The sequence below is a fragment of the Protopterus annectens genome, chromosome 2.part1, assembly GCF_019279795.1.
Source record: "Protopterus annectens isolate FY-2018-M chromosome 2.part1, PAN1.0, whole genome shotgun sequence".
Taxonomy (NCBI): Eukaryota; Metazoa; Chordata; order Ceratodontiformes; family Protopteridae; genus Protopterus; species Protopterus annectens.
In genome coordinates, this window is record NC_056729.1 from 931,169,733 (window position 1) to 931,189,732 (window position 20,000).

The 20,000-nt window shown below is 43.5% G+C and overlaps 1 protein-coding gene across 1 annotated transcript in view; it reads left to right on the plus strand.

Moving 5' to 3' along the window:
• NEK1 (NIMA related kinase 1) overlaps positions 1-20,000 on the plus strand; it is a gene marked incomplete in the record, with an annotated part of 3,475,820 nt that overhangs the window by 457,554 nt on the left and 2,998,266 nt on the right. Inside the window, 1 exon segment of the mRNA XM_044062568.1 lies at positions 3,750-3,847. Within this exon segment, the coding sequence (XP_043918503.1) occupies positions 3,750-3,847 (98 nt within the window).

Here is a 20,000-nt window from a genome sequence, read left to right on the forward strand (position 1 = left end):
AAATAATATTCAGTGTATCTTTAGCCGCATTAGACAGAGGTCAAATAATCTTTACTGTTGTTTGCCATCATGTATGCTTTAAGATGAAATCTTCTGATACCTTGTATGTAGCATGTTTTTGGAATTATTAATGCAAATATTACAAGCAATATTTGACGTCTGAATCAAAACAAGTAGTTGCTAAAGATTATATCCAGAGGTTGTCACATTCCCTTTTTTCCCTCCTCCATCAGCAGTGCTAAAGAGGCTCCCTGACGTTCCACCCAGTCAGAGGGAGTACGCAGTAGCAGAAATTCATAAGTGTCTGCAAAAAAAAAGTCATCCAAGAGGTCCCAACCAAACAAAAAGGATTCGGAAATTACTCTCGCTTCTTTTAGTGCCAAAGAAAGCCAGGGACCTGAGACCCATTCTGGGTCTATGCAGGCTTGTAAAGAAGGCAAAGTTCCGAATGGTTATGGTTCAGTCTGTTTTAGCCCTGTTGCGAAAGGATAATTGGATGTGCTTGGGGGACTTACAGGACGTGTAGTATCACTTCAAAATAGACACAGTCCAGAAGTCATTTGCACTTTCGGCTGGGAGGCAGTCATTACCAATTCAAGGCTTTGGACTCGCCACAGTCCCCAGGATGTTAACCAAATGCATGGCAGTAGTAGCAGCTCACCTCAGACTGCAAGGATTCCTGGTGTTTCCATATCTGGATGACTGGCTCTTCACTGCCCCAACCAGGCATCAGCTAATTATGGCCAGGGATTACTTTTTCAAACTTGCCAGTCATCTGGGTGTCACCATAAGCCTAGCAAAATTAAATCTATCTCCCAGTACAGAGTTGAGAGTTTATCAGAGCCTTCTTGAACACATCAAGTCAGATTGCATCATTGCCCACTCATTGGGTGCAGACATTGAGGGATCATGTTTGAGCCATCCTGATCCGCCCATCTCCTCCAGCAAAGCAGATACGTCAGGCTCTTGGATCTGTGGTGGTTGCCATTCCCTTAGGTCTGTTGGACAGGTTCTTTATGCAAGTGCTTCATTGGACCCTTGCAGCTCTGTGATTTATTCTCTGTCAGCCCCTATCTACTTCTATCAGACTGTCAGTTTGCAGAAAATACCTACAATGGTGTATTCTGTCAAACAGTCTGACAATCGGCATACCATTTATTCTACCTTCCCCATGAGCCAGTGTGACCATGGATGCATCCCAGTTGGGGCGAGGGGGTGCATTTCAAGGGTAAAGATGGTCCAAAGCACGTGGACACATATAGAGGCCAGATTGCATATCACTTTTCTAAGAATAAGAACAGTTCTTCTCACATTGCAAGCTTTTCAGGATGTTATCTCTCTAAGAACTGTTGTGATTCACACAGACAACATGTCAGTTGTCTGATACACCAACAAACAAGGAGTAACCTGCTATTATCCCTTGTGCAGAAAGACCATGAGGATCTGGGAATGGGCAATGTCTTCAGACCACTTTCTGCTTGCAACTCATACTGGGGAAGTCAGACGTCCTTGCGGACAAACTCAGCAGGCCCATCTTGACCCCTTATGAGTGGTCTCTCAACTGGTTAGTAGCGGATGTGATCTTTAGCCTTTGGGGTCAGCCATGCTGTGACCTGTTTGCATCCCCTCAAAACAACAAGTGCAGCAACTACTATGCTCTAATCCCCCCTCTGGGGGAGTCTCCGAGGAATGCTCTAATTCACAATTGGCCCCCCGGTTTCCTCTACCCTTATTCCCCTGTACCCTTGATCACAACATTTCTACAAAAATCAAAATGTTTGAAGACCTCTGTAATCCACATTGCCTCCTATTGGCCTTGTCAGATTTGGTTCCCGTTTCTCTGGTCTCACCTGAAGTATTCTCCATGGGTACAGAAACCCAAACAGGACCTCCACCTTCACCCGATAGAAGGTTTTCCCTCAAACTGACTGTGTGGTTTCACCACTTCCAGTAAGTGTGCAGAGGTCCAGGCTTGCTTCCCCGTCCGAGATATTTGCACTGGCCTCCTAGAAACTGGCTACCAATAAAGTCTATAGGAGCAAATGGTATGAGATTTGTCTCCTGGGCCTCCAAAGAGAACATCCCTTTTCAGCTCCAGTATCAGCCATCCTTCTGTTCCGTAAGTCTCTTTTCAAAGAGGGGGCCAGTTTCTCAACAATCAAACTACAACTGGCAGCTGTCACGAAATTTTATTCTGGAAATATTTTTGGTACTCTCGCAACCTCCAAATTGTGCAAGGCCTTCTTGAAAGGAATCTTCCTCTTCAGACCTCCAGTTAAAGACCCTTCTCTGCCATGGGATCTTACTGAGGGTCTTGTAAGACTTAACTCAAAAACCCTTCGAACCAGCTAGTGATTGTGGCTTGAAGTTCCTCTCATGGAAGATGGTCTTTCATATCGCCATTACTTCAGCAAAAAGAATCTCAGAAATCCAATCCCTGTCTTATAAGCCTCCTTACATCATCTTCCGTAAAGATAGTGGCCTTTCGTACTAATCCTTATTTCATGCCCAAGGTAGCTACAGAATCTTAATGTCAACCAGTCTATACAACCGCTAGTTTTCTTTCCACATTTCTCTAACAAACGAGAGCATATGTTGTATTTGCTTGATGTTCATAGACAATTACATTTTTTTTCTTCATAGGACAAAACATTTTCGAAAGTCACACCAGCTATTTGTGTCCTTTTCCCATAGTCGCCTAGGTCAAGCAGTTTCTAAAGTTACTCTTGCTAAATGGATAACAGACTGCATTACTTTGATTTATGCCAAGAATGGTTTACATTTGCCTCACCCTCCTATTGGCCATTCAGCTAGCTCTTTATCTGCCTTATTTGATTTTTTTTCTTCCAGGGCATCTTTAGATGATATCTGTGCTGAAGCCATTTGGTCAAAGACTCGTACCATTGTCACGCATAACAAATTGGACATTGTTTCCAGGAGCAGGGCTTCCTTCGGTTCTGCAGTGCTCTGACATATCCTTCCTTGAGTCCACCCAGAAATTGTATAGCTGGGGACTCTGACCCAGTGGTGAGGAGGAATGGACGGGACATCAGATTTGTAAGTTATGTACTTAGCATAACTTGGCATCTGTGTTGTCCTTTTTCATTCCTCCTTACCTTCCCTCCCAGCCATCCCCTTACCCAGTGCTCTAGAAGACCTTTTGAGAACTGTTTAAGAACTATGTTCCTGGTTTGAGCTTCCGAGTTTAGTTCTTAATTTCCTTCTCTTTCTCTACACACTGTCAGCTATTTGGGTAGTAAACTCTATCTGAGGGGGTAGGCAGAAGACAAGAACATTATGGAAAGTGAGAGGAGCTCGACACTTGTATCCTAGTCTATAAAAATGTGGCAGAGTCGGATCCAAGGGTCAGATCTGTAACCCAGCCACAAAGAGGAATGAAAGAGGACAACACGGATACCAAGTTATGGTAAGTACATAACTTAAAATTTTAACAAATGAAGTCACCACTTGCTTGTATGACTAACTTTCATATTGGGTTTTCTCCCACTATGGGTTATATAATGTAGGTATGGGGTCATTGCTTGGGTTTCACATTTAAACATTCAAGTAACTCTGAGTTTCTACTAATGGAAATGTTACTTCCGCGGGTCTTTGAAGTAATGTAGGTTTATGTAACAGGTTTTGGATACTCTTACTGCTTATAAAACCACATACCACTAACTTTGAAGACTTTGCATATAACTTTATATTGTGCATTATCTGAAAGAAGTCCACTTTTTCTTTTCCAGAAAGAGGCTGTCTTTACATAGTAATGGATTACTGTGAAGGTGGTGACTTGTTCCAGAAAATAAATGCACAACGAGGAATTCTATTCTCGGAAGATCAGGTGAGTTGTCATCATGTATAACTTCCTTACATGTGTACAAAAAAATGACTGTTACAATCCATATTTAATAATTAAATTTTATTTTCCTTATCTACCAAATAACTTTTCATACTGTTACAGCATTCTAAGTTGTCATTGCCATTGTAGTTGTATCCTTATAAATGCTGTGCAGTAACATTTATTCACTCCATTTTCTTTAGCTTATTTTAGTGGTGTTTAACCTATGGATGATGAGCTTATCTCATGCTCCAGCTATAATAGAAAACACCGGTTCCTATTGGTTTTGATTCATAGCTGTTAGACTGTTATAATGGCAGCAGTTTGATAGCTGCCACATTCTTCTTTGTGCTTTATATATTGGAGAAAAGGCAAACCTGATGAAGCCAGTTTTCATTCTGTCCTCAACTGTTGGGTTTGGATCCTGATCCTCAGATCTTACTCTGCTGTTACTAAAACTTGTGGCAACCAAAAACCTCTCGAAATCCTCCCTTACACATATTGCACTAACCCCTAGCATACTTCAAATCTTGTTTGCCAGTTCTTTCGAAAAGATGTGGTCAGCCTCAGCTCTCGAGTTTTCCTTCAAATAAGTGTATTTTTTTCTTTAAAAGTGTCCTTTTTTTCTGTGTTATAAATCTTATAGGTTCATAGGTAGATACTAGGCTATCTGCCCTAGGGCATTTATAAGCCTAGCCAGAGTGTATTTGGCTTCCGCCTCCCTATTAGATTAGCCTACTGTGCCTCTGTAAAGTAGGTCACAGAAGTTACCCTTTTAAGATTAGTTAACTGTGCCTCTGTCTAGCAGGGACACAGGAGAGATCCCAGTGGTGAATTTGCGATTTCCCATCCATGCATCCAAATTTCGCTTGAAGAGGGTCAGCGAGGGGCTATGTCTAACATGAATTGGGATTCAATTCCAGAATGAGGGGAGCCTCTGGGAAATAAATCTGTCCCTCCAGCATGTCCTATTTATTTTTGTGCTGAGGTTTAGGTCCCTGGAGCGTGTAGCTCTAAGGGACTTGGATTTTTTGAGGTGGAGCATGTCCATTAAGTCTGGGTTTGACATGGCTTTGTACGTCAGGCATAGATCACCTCTGAGTAGGTGGTAAGCAACTGAGTAGAGCTGGAGTTTCTTTAGTTGAGCTGCATAGGACATCTGTTTGTAGCCCATGATCCTCTTGGTGGTACTTTTCGGGTCTCTCCAGTTGCTGCAGGTGTCGGGTAAGGTACATCCCAAAAGGGGCATTGTATTCAATTATCGGCCTAATGAGTGAAGAGTAGAGGGGCACAATGACCTCTTGATCTAGATGCGAACCCTTTTGTGATAAGGTGGGCTATATAGAAGGTCTTTCTAACCACTTTGGCAACGTGATTATCAAAGGAGAGATTACTATCTACGTTGGTCCCCAAATCTCTAATTACTTCTTCCATACTTAATGGATTACCACCTGTGTTGTAATTTGTGGGCACCTTTTTTTCCCAAAGGGGATGACTATGCACTTTTTAGCATTTAGCTTGAGGCCGTGGCTCTGGCACCAAGCATCCGTCTCTGTGAGACCCTTTTGGAGGATGCTTGTGTCAGCTGGAGATTCGATTATGGCCCCCAGTTTGCAGTCATCTGCGAACTTTGTCAGCCGTAATCCCCCCGTGTTAGCCTGAACCTCAGAGAAGTATATACCGAACAAGAGAGGCCCCAGAACTGAGCCCTGTGGGATGCCACTTGTAACTGGTTTGGATTCGGACATGGCACCTGCGATTCTGACCATGTGGGTTCTATCTCTGAGCCAGTTTGCAACCCATCTTGTGATATAGGGGTTGATATTTAAGCTGGTAAGCTTATTTATGATGCCCGAGTGGGGTATTGTGTCAAAGGCTTTTGCGAGGTCCAGGTAGGCTGTGTGGACTACCTTGCCCTCATCTATGGCTTTGGTAACTGTTTCAAAGCAATCAACTAGGTTTAAGAGGCAAGATCTACCCTTAACAAAGCCGAATTGGGTAGGGTCCAGTGTCTGGAGGCTCCCAATGTCTTTGTTTATGAGTTCCATGATAATGCACTCCATAGCTTTACAGACCAGACTAGTCAGGCTTATGGGGCGATAGTTTCCGGGGTCCGTTGTGGCACCACCTTTGTGGAGTGGGACCACTGTAGCTGTACGCCATTCTTTGGGTACATATCCTGTAGTAAGGCTAAGTTTGAACAGTGACTTAATGTGAGGGTTCAGTTCTTCTTGGAGCTCGTGTAAGACACAACCTGCCCCATCCCCAATCTATCCATTCTAAACACCTTTTTGGTGATCCCAAATTTTAAAATGCTAATCCTCCAGCAGCTGCTACCCATGCTGTCCAAGGACGCTTGGCTAGCCACCCTAGATCTAAGAGGCCTACCTCCACATTCCTATCAGGAAATCATGCAGGACATATCTCCATTTCAGGGCAGGCTCCCAACACTTTAAGATGTTCTTCGTGCTTCACTGTTGCAGTCATTACATTTGGATTATCTGCTTGCAGGTAGCCCTCATTCGGCCTGATTAATAAAGTCTTGGGTCCTGAGTCGGTTGCTGTCCCTTCTTCCATGACGTCAGGTCTTCATGGGTATAAAACATGCAGCTGATGCCATTATATCAGTCTTTCTTGCCATGCAGTGCCCGAAGCAGTTTGCAAGTGCTGGTCGGCCGACTCCTGAAATTTCGAGTTTCAGAACCGAAGTCTTCAACTAAAGCTAAGTACCCCATTGGGGAAACTTTTTCTTGCTCCTTACCGATGTCAGTAAAAGTTAATAATTGCATTACTTGTGGAAAGCAAATACATCATAAAGATTTTCATTCATACTGCATTCCTTGCCTAGGCCCTGACCACGAGGTACCTTGCTGTCGGTTTTGTGCTTTATTTAATCAACGCACTATCCGTCGTTGGTATATTTTCGCCTCTAAATATTTCGGTTCTTGGTTTAATTTTCCAGAAATATCATCGGTAAGCCATCCGGCTACCGGGATTCCAAAAAAATGCAAAGATAAAGACAGAGACAGGCCGCCGAGGTCCAAAACTGCCGAAAATGCTTCTCCTAAGCCAGTCGCCAGTTAGCCGGTATTCAGTGAGGCACTTTCGCAGCCCCTGATACCCACTACTTCTGATTCACAGGCCTCTACTGAGACCTATTTGGAGTCAGGTATGCCACGTGATGCTTCAACTATGGAACCCACGGATGTCTCTACCTTGGATTGGTCCAGAGCTGCTGTGCAGGCACCGGATTCTGAGGGTGTATTCAGGCCTATGGACTTGCATATTAAATTGATGCCTCCTTCTTTACTTAGGCCTAAATCTCGATCCATGTCTAAAAAACTGACGACCAGGCCACATGCTCAGGCCTCTATGCCTAAAAAACATGATTAGAATGGCTGAAGATCTAATAACTCTAATCTGGGGTAGCCAACCCCCCCCCCCCCTTTTAAGAGGCCTAGGACTAAGTGATAATGCTTTCTCGGAATCTATTTTGGCCCCTGATTCCCTGCCTCCTGCTCCCAGAAAACCTGACAGATGCTACAGGGTCCCTGAGTCCCACAAGTTCCTTTTCAAAAATCCTATTGCAGATCCAGAGATTATTTCACAGGGGCCCAAGGACATTAAGGCTTCTACTGCTAAAAATCCTACCCCTTCTGATAGAGACTGCAGGGTGCTGGATAGGTGGGGTAAGAAGGTTTACACTTCTGCAGCCTTGGCCATTAGGGCTTTAAACTGCCAGTTTCATATGTTTAAGTATCAGCAACATGTTATTGAACTGCTTAAATAGAAACTGTTGTTTATTCCTGACTGTGTGTAAAGTAAAGAATTACAGCATTTAATGCATTCTGCCGAACAAGTTAGAAAACATACTTTGCAGTGTGGTTTTGATTCATTAGAGGCCTCTTGCAGAGCTGCTGATGTTCATGTTTCACTGTTGCAGTCATTACACTTGGGTTATCCTGCTGGCAGGCTACCCTCACTCGGCCTGAATTCCAAAGTCCTGGTCTGGCGTCGGTTGCTGTCGCCTCTTCCCTGACGTCAGTGCGCCAGGGGTATATAAGATGCAGCCGACGCCATTTTCTTCAGTCTTTCTTGCTGCTCGGTGCCCGAAGCAAAAGCAGTTTTCAAGTGCCGGTCGGCTGACTCCTGAGATTTTCGAAATAGAATTTCAGAACCGAAGTCTTCAATAAAGCTATGTACCCCATTGGGGAAACTTTTTCTTGCTTCAGACCGATGTCAGTAAAAGTTAACAATTGTATTTCTTGTGGGAAGCAAATACATCATAAGGATTTTCACTCTTACTGTATTCCTTGCCTAGGCCCTGACCATGACGTTGATAGTTGTCGGTTTTGTGCTAGATTCAACCAACGCACTATTAAGTGTCGGTTTGATTTTGCCTTACATTACTTTGGCCAAAGGTTTAACTACATAATGCCGTCGGAACAACCGATGACCGGAATTCATAAAAAAAATGAAAAGACAAAGAAAAGGACAGGCATCTGAGGTCCAAAACCGACGACAAAGCCTCTTCTAGGCCAGTCGCGGGTTTGCCAGTTCTCAGTGAGGCGCTTTCGCAGCCCCTGACACTCGCTACCTCAAAGCCACAGGCCGCTTCCGACTCCCATGTGGAGACAACTAGGCCTCTGGAAACTCAAGGTATTGGGCCTACGGAAACTATTCCCTCAGATGGGTCCGGAGCCGCTGAGCAGGCATCGGCTTCTGAGGGTGTTTTCAGACCTACACAGCTTACTATCAAGTCTACTTCTGCAGCCAAGGCAAAGTCTAAAACACCATTAAAGACAAAGAAACAAGTACAGCATTCTCCTGGACAGTCATCTATGCCAAAGAAACAGATGCTTAAAATGGCCGAGGACCTAATTACTTTGATCAGGGGTTCTCATCCCCCTCCAGATAAAAGGCCTAGGCAAGACACTGACTATGAATCCTCTGACCAGGCTTCTATTTCTTCTGATTCCTCTTCAGAACAGGGATATTCTCTTCCTCCATATGAGGACTTTGATGCTGAAGAATCTATCCCTTCAGCCTCTCCTCCTGAGGATTACTCTTTTGGAAACCCTTCATACCATGAGGGAGCATTTCCATTGGGAGAGCCAGGATTATTCAGAATCCAAGAAAAGGCTCGGAGACTTTTTTACTGCCTCAGCACAGGCCCCTTGCTATCCCCCCTGTTCTAGATATTGTTGATGATGTTTTTTCTGAATCCAGTTTGTCTCCTGATTCTTTTCCCCATGCACCAGTCAAGCCAGATAGGTACTACAGGGTCCCAGACTCTCATAAATGTCTTTATAAAAACCCTGTTGCTGACCCAGAAACAATTTCTCAGGGTCCCAAAGGGGTCAAGGCTTCCACTGCAAAAAACCCTGTTCCCTCTGATAGGGATTCTAGAGCGCTGGATAGATGGGGGGAGAAAAGTTTACACTTCTGCTACTTTTTTAGCTGTAAGGGCTTTAAACTGCCAGTTTCACATGCCTAAATATCAACAATACCTAATGTCCTTGCTAAAACAGAAAATGCTTACAAGCTCAGAATGTCCTGACAATAAGGAAATGCAGGATTTATTGCATGCAGCTGAACAAGTGCAAAAGCATAGTCTGCAATGTGGTTTTGATTCTTTAGAGGCTTTTTGAAGAGCCGCAGTCACAGGCCCTGTCATTTGAAGGCATGCTTGGTTAAAAGAACAAAGTTTACCTGATCATGTTAAAGCAAAATTATTGGATGCTCCATTACAGCATGATACTTTGTTTGGTGTTAAGGCAGAAGAGGTGATAAAGAAAATGGAGGATAAAGCAAAATCAATGCAGACAGTAAAGGATTTCTTACAGGTTCAACCACCTAGATTTAGCAGGAACTGGCCGCCTAAAAATTGGTCCTTTCTAGTGTCAGACAGGCCACAACGAGGCAGATACAGACTCCCAAGAGGCAGATCTCAGCCCCAAGGCTCATACAGACCTAAACAATGGAGTGCTTCAGCCCCCAAAGGCAGAGAAGACCAATCACAACCTTATAGGAAACAGTCCCAATGACTTCCCTCTACAAAAGCCAAGCACTTACCTTTTGACAGCACCCTTAGGGGGAAAACTAGCACTTTTCTTAAAAAATTGGCATATGATCACCTAGGACAAATGGGTACTGAATATTGTTTCTCAGGGTTACAGGTTCCACTTTCACACCCTACCAAGGTCAAAATGTATGCCAGACCTGCCACAAAATCAATGGGCAGAGGCACAAAAACAAATTTCTGCTCCCATGAACATGAGAGCTATTCAAAAAGTACCACAGCAAGAACAAGGGCAAGAATTTTACTCAAGACTTTTCTTTGTACCCAGAAATGACAAAGCCTGGAGACCAATACTGGACCTGTCAATTCTAAATACTTTCCTGGATATTCCAAAATTCAAAATGTTGACACTGCAGCAACTTCTACCCATGTTGGGCAAGAAGGCTTGGCTAGTTACATTTGACCTCAAAGAGGCGTACCTGCGTGTCCCAATCAGACAATCTTGCAGAAGATACCTCAGATTCATAGCTGGCTCAATGCATTACCAATTCTCTGCACTGCCCTTTGGATTATCTACTGCGCCCAGGGTCTTCACAAAATGCCTGGCACCAGTAATTGCATTTTGCAGACAAAAAGGAATTCAAATATATCCCTACTTGGACGACTGCCTTATTCAAGCAGAGAGCAAGGACATTCTACTAAAGCGTGGCGTTTGTAAAATAATTACTAATTTGCCTAGGGTACACAGTAAACTAAAAGAAATCAAAGCTAGTGCCCTCTCAAGAGATAATATTCCTGGGTGCAAGCTTAAATATAACTGCCCAGATGGTTTATCTCACACCAGACAAGCAAAGGCAACTGACTCATTACTTTCAAATGATGGCAACAAAGACCCAGCTACCTGCAAGAAAAATTCTGCAGGCTTTGGGCTTCGTGGCATCTTGTATCCTGCTAATTCCATATGCAAGATTGCATATGAGGAAGCTACAATGGTACCTAAAAAGTGTTTGAACTCAACATTGCCACAGCCTGGAAACAATAATAACTCTTATTCCCTGCCTGCAACAGGAGTTTCGATGGTGGGCACTGGCCTGTCACCACAACAAGGGACAGCCTTTCTCTTTACCCACAGCCAGGCAGACACTAACAACAGATGCATCGGATTATGCCTGGGGGGCACACATGGAAGGAAAATGTATTCAGGACACGTGGCCCACGGACCAAATGCATCTTCACATCAATCAAAAAGAGATGCTAGCTGTACAGAATGCCCTGACTGCCTTCAAGGACCTACTACATCCAGGACAGCTATTACTAAAGATGGACAATACTACAGTTATGTGGTACATAAGCAAGGGGGCACACATTCCTACCCCCTCTGCAGGCAAGCCATGACTTTGTGGAACACAGCACTGACCTATCAAGTACATCTGCAGGCACAATTCCTGCCAGGAAAGAAAAATACTCTGGCAGATGAACTAAGCAGAAACCTCATGGACCCTCACGAGTGGAAACTAAATCCACAGGTCTTCAGCATGATAACAAGGAAATGGGGATGCCTAGACATAGATCTCTTTGCCTCCCCTCACAACTACCAACTACAGAGATTCTGCACAAGGACTTACCACTCACAAGCATGGAAAGTGGATGCTCTATCTTTCAGCTGGAAAACACTAACAGTTTATGCCTTTCCACCACTGACTCTCCTTCCCAAGGTGCTCCTAAAAGTCAGACAAGAGAAGCCAAAAATGATTTTAATTGCCCCAGACTGGCCACGCCAGCACTGGTACCCAATCTTAAAGAACTTGTCTCAAGGCCCAGCCTGGACTTTACCTCTAATGCCTCATCTTCTGACTCATCAAAACAATCAGATCCTGCACAGCCAACTCAGAAAACTTAAATCTGGCTGCATGGCGGATAGTATGGCCACTCAGAACACACCTATCTCTAAAGCTGTTATGGATGTCATTTTGGAAGCCAGGAGGCCAGCACCAGGAAACCTTGCACAGAAAAATGGAAGAGATTCTGTGCTTGGAACCAAGCACAAGGACTTGAACCACTTGTTCCAAATATTCCTCATATTTTACAATACCTATCATTCTCATCAATTAAGATCCATGCTGCTGCCATTTCAGCTCATTACAATACGGAACCTCCTATTTTCTCTCATCCACTGCTAAGACAGTACCTCAGAGGGGCAAAAAACATAAGACCCCCAAGAAGAGCACCGATACCTACATGGGACCTCAACTATGTCTTAGAAAAGCTCATACTACCTCCTTCTGAGCCAGCCAATACAGCTGACATAAAATTCTTATCATGGAAAACTGCTCTGCTTCTAGCAATAATTTCAGCAAGAAGAGTCTTAGAGTTACAGGCATTAATGGCAGTGGAACCTTTTATCATTTTTCATTCGGACAGGGTTTCTCTAAGGACAAACCCAACATTTATGCCAAAGGTAGTATCCAGTGTGGCTCTTAACCAAACCATTTATTTGCCAACATTTTATCCAAATCCCCAGAATAAAGGGGAGAGACTTCTGCACTCTTTGGACATACACAGGCAGCTACGCTTCTACTTGGACAAAACAAAAGCTTTCAGAAAAACTGAGCAACTGTTTGTGGCATATGCTGCAGGATCACAAGGAAAGGCCATCTCAAAGCAGACTATTTCAAAATGGATAGGACACTGTATTCATTTCTGCTATGCACAGCATGGCAAGTCAGTGCCTAAGAATATTAGGCCACATTCTACCAGGGCAGCAGCCACTTCAGCAGCCTTTCTCAGAGGAGTACCAACCAAGGAAATTTTGGAGGCTGCAACTTAGAGTTCAGTGCACACCTTTATCAAGCATTACTACTTACCTCTTTACTCTAAATCCAGCGCAGGCTTTGCCACTGCAGTTCTGCAGGGCCTCATAGCCACTCCTACTCCTATTTAGACCCAGCCACCCTACCTCAGCTTTGGGATTCAACCCAAATGTAATGACTTCAACAGTGAAACACGATAAACATAGTACAGTTGTGTACCTACCATAAATGTAGATGTTAGAGTGTATTCACTGTTGCAGTCCAGGTTACCCACCCTCCATCCCCCGTTCTTTGCTGGGACTTATCTGTACTTCTCTATCCTACACAACCTATGTGGTGTATTTGCTTGTAGATGAAGATATTGTTTTTATTTTACTGTGTGTTTTAATTAGCAACATGTATTGCCTACCTTCTTGGGGGCACCTGACATCTGGGGCAAGAAAAACTGAAGAAAATGGTGTCGGCTGCATCTTGTATCCCCCTGGCGCACTGACGTCAGGGAAGAGGCGAGAGCAACCGACGTTGGACCAGGACTTAGGAATTCAGTCCGACTGAGGGTAGCCTGTCAGCAGGATAACCCAAGTGTAATGACTGCAACAGTGAATGCCCTCAAACATCTACATTTATGGTAGGTACACAACTGTACTTTACTGGGTCTGTGCTCAGAAGGCATACTTGGCTTAAGGAGCAATCTGTGCCTGATCATGTTAAATCTAAATTGCTGGATGTTCCTTTAAATCAGGTCCGCCAGTTTGGCAACAAGGCTGAGGAAGTTCTTAAAAAGATGGAAGATAAAGCTAAATCTATGCAAACTGTTAAAGTTTTTTACAAGTTCAGCCTCCTAGATTTAGTAGGCACTGGCCCTCTAAGAATTGGTCCTTTCCAGCCCCTTTCAGGTCTTCTTAAGCCAAACCCAGGCACAGCAAAAACCCCAGGATTCAGTCCCAGGGGACTCACAGAACTAAGCAGTGGGGGGCCTCCACTTCCAAATCTGGGAATACTAAGACTCCCCTTTATGGTAAACTGTCTCAATGACTTCCTTTTAAAATTTCCAAGCACTTATCAACTGACTGCCCCTTTGGGGGAAAGATTGCTCTTCATGAAAAGAATTGGGAACTCATTACCCAGGACAAATGGGTTTTAAATATAGTGTCCCAGGTGTACAGATTTCACTTCCACACATTGCCAACACCAAGTGGGTGGCCGGACCTACCCCCAAATCAGTGGGCAGAGGCCCAAAAACAAGTACTTTCTCTCTTAAGCTATTCAAATGGTACCAGAAGAAGAAAAGGGACAAGGTTTCTACTCTAGACTTTTCCTGGTACCCAGAAAAGACAATTCATGGTGTCCTATCCTGGACCTCTCTACTCTAAACACCTTTTTGGAGATTCTAAAATTCAAGATGTTGACTCTTAAGCAGTTCATAGGTTGGTACTAGTCTATCTGCCCTAGGGCCTATACAAGACTAGCCATAACAATTCCCTGGCTATTACTACCCTGGTCCCCTGTCTAACAGGATGATTGACGTGATCCCTGGGGTGAATTTCCTATCTCCCATTCAATCGTCAATGTTCTTTTTGAAGAGGGACAAAGAGGCACTCAGCTTGACATGTATGGGCAAATCTAAATGGTACTAAGTTTTTTCCTAAATTCAACTTTAACTGTAGATCGGTAGGGGTAGTATATATTCTAGGTTGCTCTTGTATAAATGTTTGGTATATAGGGCAAACTAAAATAATGGTGAGAATATGTATTTTAGAACACATAAAAGATATTGGAAATAAAAGTGAAGTTAGCCCTGTGGCCCAACACTTCTATGAAAAACATGATGGCTCACCTTACAGTTTAAAATTCTGTGTACTTGGGAAGCCTTTTTATAGGGAAGGAGGAGGGGATTATTCTTATAAATTACTGGAGTTAGAAACTAAAATGATTTTGAAATTTAAGACACTGAAGCCCTTCGGATTGAATCTTGAATTGGTTCACAGTTGCTTCCTATGCTAGGCAAAGATGCCTGGTTGGCAACACTAGATTTAAAAGATGCATACCTGCACATCCCAATCAGGGAATCTTGCAGAAGATACCTATGCTTCAAAGCAGGCTACAAGCATCAGTTCTCTGCACTGCCCTTTGGCTTATCTACTGCGCCAAGGGTATTCACAAAGTGCCTAGCTCCAGTTATTGCATTTTGGAGGCAAAGAAATATGCAAATATACCCATACCTGGATGATTGTCTAATTCAGACAGAAAACCAGGACATACTTTTGAATCATCTGGCCTTTGTAAAAAGGGTTCTAACTTGTCTGGGGTACACCATAAACGAAAAGAAATCACACCTGGTACCTTGTCAAATTATATTCCTGGGAGCAAGCTTGAATGCAACTTACCAGATTGCTTGCCTCACACCAGAAAAGCAAATTCATTTGACAGCCTACTTCAAACAAGTGTCCACTAAAACCTTGCTATCTGCAAGACATATAATGCAAGCCTTGAGGTTCATGGCCTCTTGCATTCTTCTAATTCCATATGCAAGACTGCATATGAGGAAACTACAGTGGTATCTAAAAAGAATATGGTGTCAGCATTCTCAATACCTAGAAACAATGATTCCTATCATACCTTGCCTACGCCTCGGGTTCCTTAGGTGGGCAGAGGCCTGCCACCAAAACAAGAGACTACCTTTCACACCACCCCCTGCCGCCCAAACCCTAACAACAAATGCATCAGACTATGCATGGGGGGCTCACCTGGCAGGGAAGTACATTCAGGGCAAATGGAACCAAAGTCAAATGCACCTGCATACCAATCAAAAAGAAATGTTAGCTGTACAGAATGCTCTGACAGCCTTTAGGGACCACATTCTTCCAGGACAACTAATGGTAAAGATGGACAACACCATTGTTATGTGGTACATAAACAAGCAGGGGGTACACATTCTTACCCCCTCTGCAGACTAGCCATGGCATTGTGGAACACAGCCTTGAGCTATCAAGTGCACCTACAGACTCAATTCCTGCCTGGAAAATTAAATACACTGGCATACAAACTAAGCAGAAACCTCATGGGCCCACACGAGTGGAAACCGGAACCAAGGATTTTCAACTTGTTGACAAGCAAATGGGGGAGCCCAGATATAGACCCTCGCATCTCCCCAGAATTACCAATTGGACAAATTTGCACAAGGACTCCCCACAAACAAGCCTGGAAAGTGGATGCTCTGTCCTTCTGCTGGAAAAACCGATCAGTCTATGCCTTCCCCCCTCTGCCTCTGCTCTCCAAAGTACTACTAAAAATCAGTCAGGACAAAGCAAGGATGATTTTGATTGCTCCAGACTGGCCGTGCCAACACAGGTACCCCCTCCTGCTCAGTGTGTCACGGTTATATCCATGGCACCTGCCTCAGACTCCTTCCCTGCTGTCTCAGCAGGAGAACCAGATTCTGCACCCTCCGCTTCTAACACTTAAACTTGCAGCCTGGCTAATTCTTTAATCTCTCCTTTACCATCCCTCAGCAAACCTGTGATGGCTATCATTTTAGAGGCAAGGAGGCTTAGTACTAGAAAATCTTATGCTGAAAAATGGAAAAGATTCGGTGCCTTTTCTGCACCCTCCGCTTCTAACACTTAAACTTGCAGCCTGGCTAATTCTTTAATCTCTCCTTTACCATCCCTCAGCAAACCTGTGATGGCTATCATTTTAGAGGCAAGGAGGCTTAGTACTAGAAAATCTTATGCTGAAAAATGGAAAAGATTCGGTGCCTGGAACCAATCTCAAAGGAAGAGCACAGCAGCACCCAATTTACCTCAGATTTTACAATACTTAACTGAGATGCTTCACAAGGGCCTGCTTTTTTCCTCCATTAAAATCCACACTTCAGCCATTTCAGCTCATTATAACACAGAACCTCCCCTCTTCTCTCACGCACTGCTCAAGCAGTTCCTCAGAGGGGCCAAAAATCTGAGACCCCCCAGGAGAGCTCCGACCACAGCCTGGTACCTTAACTTTGTCTTGGAGAAACTCACTCTACCTCCTTTCGAGTCAGCTGCTACTGCAGAATTGAAATTTCTTTCTTGGAAAACAGCTTTCCTTTTTAGCATTCACTTCAGCTAGAAGGGTATCTGAATTACAGGCCCTTATGGCAGTGGAGCCTTTCATCATCTATCATGCGGACAGGGTGTCCCTTAGAACCAGTCCATCCTTCATGCCCAAAGTGGTATCCAGTGTGGCTCTTAATCAGTCCATTCATTTGCCAACCTTCTTTCCCAAGCCTCAGAATAAAGGGGAATGGATACTTCATTCCTTAGACGTGCACAGACAACTTAGATTCTACTTGGACAGGACTAAATCTCAAAGGAAATCTGAACAACTGCTGGTGGCATTTGCTGCAGCGGCAGAGGGGAAGGCTATTTCAAAGCAAACCTTTTCTAAATGGATAAGCCATTGCATTCATTTCTGCTATAAGTACCATGGAAATCCTATCCCCCAGGGGATCAGACCTCACTCCACCAGGGCTGCATCTACCCCCACAGCCTTTCTCAGAGGCATCCCTACCAGGGACATCCTAGAAGCTGCTACCTGGAGGTTCTGTACATACTTTCACCAAGCATTATCATTTGCCAATTTTCTCTAAATCCAGAGCTGGCTTTGCCACTGCAGTCTTGCAAGGCCTTATAGCTGGCTCTAATGCTATCTAAATTACTCCTCCCCAACCATAGCTTTGGGAATCTACCCAAATGTAATGACTGCAGCAGTGAAACATGTAGAACATAGTACAGTTGTCTACACTTAACATAAATGTAGATGTTCGAGTGTATTCACTGTTGCAGTCCAGGTTACCCACCCGCCACCCCCCTTTTCTTTACCTTCTCTTTCCTTCACTATATTCTAAAGCCTTTGGGGTGTTTATTTTTAGATGAATATAAAGTGTATGTTGCTAAAAGTGCATTTACATAATATATTTCTGTTTTTTTATATATATATATATATATATTTTTTTTTTTTTTTTTTTTTTTTTTTTTTTTTTTTGCTCCCCATTTGGGGGGGGCACCTGACATCTCGGTCAAGAAAAACTGAATAAAATGGCGTCAGTTGCATGTTTTATTCCCCTGACAACCTGACGTCATGGATGAGGAGACAGCAACCGACGCAGGACCCAAGACTTTGTTATTCAGGCCGACTGAGGGCAACCTGCCAGCAGATTACCCAAATGTAATGACTGCAACAGTGAATACACTCGAACATCTACATTTATTGTAAGTGTACACAACTGTACTGTCTACAAGAGGGTAGCGAGACCAGCTGTGTTATATGGGTTGGAGACAGTGGAACTGACAAAAAGGCAGGAGTTAGAGCTGGATGTGGTAGAGGTAAAGATGTTAAGATTTGCACTGGGTGTGATGTGGGTGGACAGGATTAGGAATAAGTATATTAGAGGGTCAGCCCAGGTTGGAAGGTTTGGAGACAAAGCCAGAGAGGCAAGATTACGTTGGTTTGGACATGTGCTGAGGAGGGATGCTGAGTATATTGGGAAAAAGATGCTAAGGATGAAGCTTCCAGGTAACGGGAAAAGAGGAAGGCCTAAGATAAGATTTATGGATGTGGTGAGAGAGGACATGCAGGTGGTTGGTGTGACACAGCCAGATGCAGAGGACAGGAAGAAATGGAAACAGATGATCCGCTGTGGCGACCCGTAACAGGAGCAGCTGAAAGAAGATGATGTGTGCACACCCTTAAACTAATAATTTGTTGAAGTACCTTTTGATTTAATTACAGCATTCAGTCTTCTTGGGTACACACTTGCCATCTTTAAGGGACTCTGATTAACCCCAAATAAAGTTCAGCTGTCCTAGTAGGATTTTCCTGATATTTACCCAGTTGTCTGCTACAGCAAAAGCCATGGTTCGCAGAGGGCTTACAAAGCATCAAAGGGATGTCATTGTTGAAAGGTATCAGTCAGGAGAAGGGTACAAAAACATTTCCACAGCATTGGATATACCATGGAACACAATGAAGACAGTCAACAAAAAGGGGAGAATGTATGGGACAACAGTAATGTTGCAAAGAACTGGACGTCCCTCCAAAATTGATGAAAAGACGAGATGGAAACTCGTCAGGGAGGCTGCCAAGAGACCTACATCAACATTGAAGGAGTTGCAGGAATTTCTGGCAAGTACTGGTTGTGTACTACATGTGACAACAATCTCTCATATTTTCCATATGTCTAGGTTATGGGGTAGGGTTGCAAAACTGGAAACCTTTTCTTAAACAGAAAAACACCCAGGCCCAGTTAAAATTTGCAAAACAGTGCATCAGGTCTCCCAAAAGCATGTGGGAAAATATGTTATGCTCTGATGAGACCAAGGTTGAACTTTTTGGCCACAATTCCAAAAGGTATGTTTGGTGCAAAAACAACACTTCGCATCTCCAGAAGAACACCATCCCCATGGTGAAGCTTGGTGGTTGTAGTATCATGCTTTGGGGTTGCTTTTCTTCACCTGCAACTGGGGCTTTAGTCAAGGTGGAAGGAGTTGTGAACAGTTCCAAATACCAGTCACTTTTGGTCCAAAACCTTCAGGCGTCTGCTAGAAAGCTGAAGATGAAGAGGAATTTTACCTTTCAACACGACAATGACCCCAAGTATACATCCAAATCAACAAAAGAATGGCTTCACCAGAAGAAAATTAAAGTTTTGGAATGGCCTAGCCAGAGCCCAGACCTAAATCCAATAGAAAATCTCTGGGGTGACCTGAAGAGGGTTTTGCACAAGAGATGCCCTTGCAATCTGACAGATTTGAAGTACTTTTGCTAGGAAGAGTGGGCAAATATTGCCAAGTCAAGATGTGCCATGCTGATAGACTCCTACCCAGGAAGAATGAATGCTGTAATTGAATCAAAGTGTGCTTCAACAAAGTATTAGTTTAAGGGTGTGCACAGTTATGCCACCAGCTTATTGTACGTTTTTTATTTTTTGTATTTTATCCCCTAACAGATTTGTTTGTTTTTCAATTGAATTTTACAGGTCATAGGTCACATTAAAGTTGGGAAAAGTTTTGAAATTCTTTATTTTGGCCTCATTTTTTTATATCACAAAAACCTGACATTTTATCAGGGGCATGTAAATATATATCCACTGTGTGTGCATATGTATGTAGGCTTGGGTGACTTTGATAAAAACCACATTAGTAATTCAGCTTTAATCATTAACAAAACACCTTTGAAATATTCAGAATCCTTACAAGTAGTGGCTGAGTTGTTTTATTGCATTTTTATTACTGCTGCATTACCTTGATTACTGCTACATTTCCTTTTCTGTTGTTAATTAGTT